Here is a 6,000-nt window from a genome sequence, read left to right as displayed (position 1 = left end):
TGGTAGCGGCCGCATTGCTCCCTACAGTTATCCGCCATCATGTCGCATTTTTTGCAGCAGTTTTGAAATCTTCTGCATTTTTACTACAAAGCGCAAAAGTCAGGAATGTGCAATAACTGCATATAGTACATTGCACGATCCAGTATCCCGGCTGCACATGTCAGAGCACGAGCTGTGCATTATACTGCGTATTACAGGACACTGCTGTCCTCTCACACAAGCCTGCCTCCCAAGCCCCGCCCACTGCCCGTCCCGCAGCAGCAGGTGTGCGCACTCTCTTCCCGGCGTTCTTCGCGCCGTGTAACAGGTGCTGAGGCTCCGCCCCTCCGCTCCCTGGTTGCCTGGTGACCGGCCTCGTCCCGCCCGCCGCTCTCTGGTTGCCTAGTGACGGCTCAGGCCTATGGAGCCGGTAGTTGGTGGGACGAGGTTATAAACTGCCGGAGGCCGAGCGGCTCTGACACCGGGGAGCAGGAGGACAGGTACCTGCCGGGCGGGGAGGGGCATGCTGGGGCTTGTAGTTCTGTGCGGACATTTCTTGGTCTTTGGACTCGTTTACACGCAGTGAATGGAACCCATTGGTGTCAGGGGGGTCATTCACACGATGTGTGATCATGTGACATACCGCGGTGTGACGGGTCTTGTGTACACGTGCGCGCTGCCAGAGCCCAATGAAATGAACCGGCGTGCGTAAATGTGAAGGACGTGCGTGGAAAACCTGCGAACCCGCTGAGCAAATACGTATAGAATCGGTGTACGTTTGTGCAAACACCGGAGCGTGCGAAATACGAGGGGGAAATGAGCGCACTGCGGCCGGGCGTATTTGCATGGCGTCCGTGTTTTCACGAGCCCAATGAGCTGCACGCAGGGAGGGCGTTTGGCCTTGTTCACACGAGCGTATTTGCGCAGTGAATGGACCCCATTAATGTTGGGGGGGGGGGGGTCATTCGCATGAGCGTATTTTTTTCCCCTATGCATTGTGTGAAATACGCCGCGTGACCCACCGACCGCAGGAGCCGCTACACAGAACCAAGGTGATATATTTTTTTTTTTGTGTGTGCGCAAAGAGGTGGTGCGTCTGCACACACATGCTGGAGTGGCGAATACGTAGGTGTAGAAATACACTGCGTTCTTGTGTGGCTGAAATCCGCTTGCGCCCGTGCACGGACCCCTAATCTGATGGGTCACCGTATTTATTAAAGGGACCGGAGTGTAATGGTAGCCGGGCTGTTATGGCGGATAAGTGGTCCTTGTAATGAGAAACTGCGCCAATGTTGTGAAAAAGCAAAAAAAAACCCCACCTTTTATTAGATTGTGCAGTGGGGGTCGTGGAGGCGACGTAAGGGGCGTCTGATAAGGGGCGCCCAAAACCGCTGATCTGGAACATCTGTGCGGTATCTGCCGCGGGAGCTTTTACAGCGAAGATCAAAAATCCGTCGGCGCGCGCAAATTTGAGCGCTACTCATTCTGTGTAAACACTAACGAGGGCATAAACAAGGATTCCGGAAATCGTTCGCTCGTCTTTAAGGGTTTGTCCACAATGTTGGCTTCATTAAAAGGATTTTGTCGGACTCCCATTGATCACCTTCCCTCAGGATAGGTCACCGATATCCGATTGGTGGGGGGCCACAGTGATCAGCTGATCAGAGCGCTTCCTACCGTCCGGACCCTCTGCTCCTTTTTAAGGTCGGTGACCCACTATGTAAACAAGGGCTGCCGGAGCCGCATAGACCCTTTAAATGAATCCCCCCTCTTCATAGGACGGAGCTCTGAACAGTATGTGGGGTCATATATGGAAGGGGCTGAGCTTGTAGTCCTTACTCCAGGGCCGCAGAGTACAAAGCCGGGCTAGTCCCGACAGATCGCCTGGTGTTCTGAGGGTCTCTCTGGGGTGGGCTGTCGGTATTAGTCCTGCAAAAACCGCTTCAACTACCAATTATAATGAGAAGCTCCAGCCGGTCGGACCCGGCGCTGCCCATCCAGCCGGTCGGACCCGGCGCTGCCCATCCAGCCGGTCGGACCCGGCGCTGCCCATCCAGCCGGTCGGACCCGGCGCTGCCCATCCAGCCGGTCGGACCCGGCGCTGCCCATCCAGCCGGTCGGACCCGGCGCTGCCCATCCAGCCGGTCGGACCCGGCGCTGCCCATCCAGCCGGTCGGACCCGGCGCTGCCCATCCAGCCGGTCGGACCCGGCGCTGCCCATCCAGCCGGTCGGACCCGGCGCTGCCCATCCAGCCGGTCGGACCCGGCGCTGCCCATCCAGCCGGTCGGAGCTTTCCAGTGTAAATGGGAGAGGGTCCACAGCAGTCATGTGACTCGGCTCCCTGGGTGGCGGTATTTTTGCGATGGGGGTTTGCCCCGCACTTGATGGCCCTACAACCTGTTGCCCTGTTTTGTTGGGGTCGGTGCGGACTCTTTCTGGAGCCGAGGCTTTTTGGGCACGGACAGCTGAGCGGCCATCATTTACCTGTCCGTCCTTCCATTATCTGCAGATTGTCCAGCTATTGGTCTCATCCCAGACAGGTGAGGACGCCCCATGGAAGATGAGGATGTGACCTCTGACCCCATCATCCCGCATGCATCCATACATTGTAGGAGAAATAACGATCCGTGCAAAAAGCGGTGCGCAGCATCTCTATTGTGGACCGCAGGCACGCCACGGTGTCTCTAAGGGGCGCTACGTCCTCTTGGCTCTGTTCAGAGTGGCACAACAGGCAAAATAATGCGACACACTGCGCTCTGTAGTACAGGAATCGGCAGGCTGTGACGGAGGCCTCGCAGACCCCATTATAGTCGGTGGGGTCCGGTGGGGGGCGGTAATCCATCCAGGATGCATCGTCTCCGGTCGCCATTGTGTTTGCCTGTTCCCAGGATGGAGTGTGAACCATAATGTCGCGCCGGATCAGTCGCAGAACGCACCCAGAGACCCTGCGCTCGTACATCACTACAACCTGTGGCTTAGAGACTACAACTCCCAGCATGCCGTCTGTGTTATAAGACATCGCAGCAGATGACTGGGGAGGTGGAAGAGTCTCCCAGGCCAAGGAAGCTGTCGTCTGACCTTTAGCAGCAGGCGGCGCCCGGTAAGCTGCTTATCTCCCAGTGCCGGGTGGTGAGTGCTGGAGCAGACGGCCGACAGTTCTTGCACGAGGTCCGCGGCCACCGCTGTAAGTGCTTTGTGCTCCTGTGTTTGTTTACTACTTCTGCCGTTCTTTACACCAGAGGTTCTGTGATTCTCCCGAAACCGCACCATTGTTTCCTACAGGTGAGTAAATTGCGTGTGGATGCAATTCTCCTTCGTGGACGATTTTCATTCATTTTTTTTCCTTCTCCTCTTGAAATAACAATTTTTTTTTCTTCCCAGTTTGAGAATCTCGTACTCTGAGGCTCCTGCACAAGTTTACACGTAGATACGCTTGCGAGCGGATGGCGTGATTGCGCTCTGAATGGAGCACGATCATGTGCCTTCGCATCTTACTGTTTATTTTTGCACTGCCAGTGCCGTTTACGATGGCGTGGGAGACACCTGCGCTTATTCTGAACCGGCTCAGCGGCCTAATTAGTTCACGGTGTGAACAATTAATGTGCGCAATTTCGTGCAGACCGGGTGCTCATTTGCGCACCCCAATAGACCCCCTATTGAGCCTCGGGTGCACAAAAATAGGGCACGTCATGTATCTTTTTTTCGTGCAATGGAAATGCAGGTGCAAAAATGCTCAATGTGAGGGAAGTCACTGAAATCAACGGGTTGTATTGTCTGCAGGTCGCACGAGCAACAACGCGCGCAAAGCTATTGATGACTTCTTCTCAGGGTTATAAACGGCAGATCAGCTCTGTTCACCACGTGGGATTCCTGCCAATCAGCTGATTGCAGTCAGTGACACTTAGGGTGTCCGTACCAGACAGCGCCATACATTGTATAGTGGCTGTGCCTGGTATAGCAGCTCAATTCACTTGAATGGGCATTAACTGCTCTAGGGACACGTGACAGATGAACGTGGCGTCACGGGCATGCGAAGAGGTGGCAGCACTTGTTAGATTGCCATGACCTCTTCAGACAGCTGATTGTTGGGGTCCCGAGTGGTGAACCCCGCTGAGCAACGGTTAACTGTTTGAAAAGTGGAGATTAAATATTCCAAAAACTCGTTACATCCTTAGGTTCACCTAGGCCGCGTCACCAAGGGGTTAAAGGGAAGCTGTCAGCTGGAAGACTCTGCCCAAACTGCAGACCTGGGGATCCAGAGCCGGAGGGGCGAGCGGACGGATACGTAGTTTTATCAATTTCTGCTAATTTTAGGCCTATTTTGCGCTTTCATTTCATTTGCGCAGAAAAATAGCCAATATTGAATTAGACTAATTAGCGATTTAACCAATAAAAGCACAGTAGCGGGTTTTGTTTTTTTTCAGTGCCTGTACACAAGGGGGCGTAACGTATCCCCCCCCATGTCTGTCAGTCTGAGCAGTGAGTGTTGAGGGGGCATCAGAATAGACGTAGTTCAGTGTTTACGTATTTTGCGCTGACGCTTGCTGTCCGGCCGCAGTCAGTCTCATCTCGTGGTGAGGGCTCATCATGGCGGACGCTTTGTGACATGTTGTGTCATCGGACATTAGAGCGATCCATCTGGAGGGGATTACAGGGACACAATGGCTCTAAGCAGATTGCAGTAATGTCCCTGGGTGAAGTAATGGTTCGCGTACAGCAGACGGTATTAACGAAACGGGTCGTGATGAATCACATGGTCCCCGAACACCCGTGTAGTTTACATGTGCAGTGTTATGCCCGGATTAGTGAGGGCACAAGGTGGCAGACAGACCTGGCCGTGTCACCCACCATGTACACTGAATGGCCAATTAGACCCCCATCTAGTAGCGTTGGACTCCTTCCTTTAATTTTCAGAACCGCAGTAATCCATTTTGGCGTAGATTCCACTCGGTGATGAAACTGTTGTGCAGGAATATCGGCCCCTGCGGACAGGAAGCTTCTTGTAATTGCTGCAGATTATATGGCGATGCTGACAGGAAGGGGTCAGCGATGAAACAGAGACCTGGATCCATCTGACCAGGGGATGTTTTTCCGCTGCTCAGTGATACAAGTTTTGCACTCTTTTGCCCGCTGGAGTCCCGTCTTTCTGTTTCTCTTAGACACAATGGCGCTGGAACTGATTGTCCGCTGTTATAGCCCGTCCGTGCATTCGGACACGTTAGTTGGAGCTCCAGCGTTGTATTCAGCTGACTGTGCAGCCTGTTGGTCAGAATGATTCCTGACATCCTCCTCTGACCCCTTTCAGTGATGAGGAGTTTCCATCCACAGGATCCCCTTTCACTGGATGTTTTCCTTGATCGCGCCATTTTCTGTATAATCTCCACACCGTTGCATGAGAGCCCCCCGCGGTTGGCAGTGAGACCCCGGCTAGTCTAGCACCGATGACCGGCCTCGTTGGAAGTCGCTCCGATCGCTGGATTTTCCCATCTAATGTGGATTCACACTGAAACTGATCCGCGGAAAACTTGGCACGTGGTTTTATGCCGCACTCCGGGGTCACGGGGAGAATTTCCATACAGGGAAGAGCCAAATGTTAGGACGGGGTCTAATAATCAGCCAGAAGCTCTTAGCTAAAGGGGTCTTTCATTGTCTGGTTTCTCCACTGTTGGGGCGGTGAGCAGTGCGGATCCCCTCCATCCAGCGTCTTATTACGAGGGTGATGGAGGATATAACCTAGGAGATGTCGTGTGAGTTCTTGCTGGAGTAAGGGGTGATGTTTGTGGGGTTTCTCCTGACCGCACAGTCCTTCTCCCATGGGGGTCCATCGTATCTCCGCTGTCTGGTTTCCAGATTTGTCCATTTAATGTCTATTTTGTTTCCGTTTCAGGCGATGTCTCCGTAGATGGTTTGTCCCCCGCTGTATACAGGACGCGACGCATCTGCATGCCGGAGGCCGGCGATGGGGGACTGGAGGGCAGGAAACATGCCGGAATCAGGTAATCTGCGTCACATAAAACATA

General features: G+C 53.9%; 1 protein-coding gene across 3 annotated transcripts in view; it reads left to right on the top strand.

Annotated features, from left to right (window-relative positions):
• Nucleotides 1–384: 384 nt before the first annotated feature.
• SSX2IP (SSX family member 2 interacting protein) overlaps nucleotides 385–6,000 on the top strand; it is a 29,410-nt gene continuing 23,794 nt past the window's right edge. For 2 of the 3 annotated variants that reach the window (XM_066597865.1, XM_066597862.1), the window contains exons 1-2: nucleotides 385–479; nucleotides 5,868–5,976. In XM_066597865.1, the coding sequence (XP_066453962.1) occupies nucleotides 5,883–5,976 (94 nt within the window). In that variant the 5' untranslated portion in view covers nucleotides 385–479; nucleotides 5,868–5,882. Of the gene's footprint in view, nucleotides 480–3,153; nucleotides 3,263–5,867; nucleotides 5,977–6,000 lie in introns of those variants that run through there. The other variant, XM_066597863.1, reaches the window with a different exon arrangement.

Source organism: Eleutherodactylus coqui, chromosome 3 (genome assembly GCF_035609145.1).
Source record: "Eleutherodactylus coqui strain aEleCoq1 chromosome 3, aEleCoq1.hap1, whole genome shotgun sequence".
NCBI classification, from domain to species: domain Eukaryota; kingdom Metazoa; phylum Chordata; class Amphibia; order Anura; family Eleutherodactylidae; genus Eleutherodactylus; species Eleutherodactylus coqui.
Note: the sequence above shows the minus strand (reverse complement) of the source record. Positions and strands in the feature narration are given on the sequence as shown.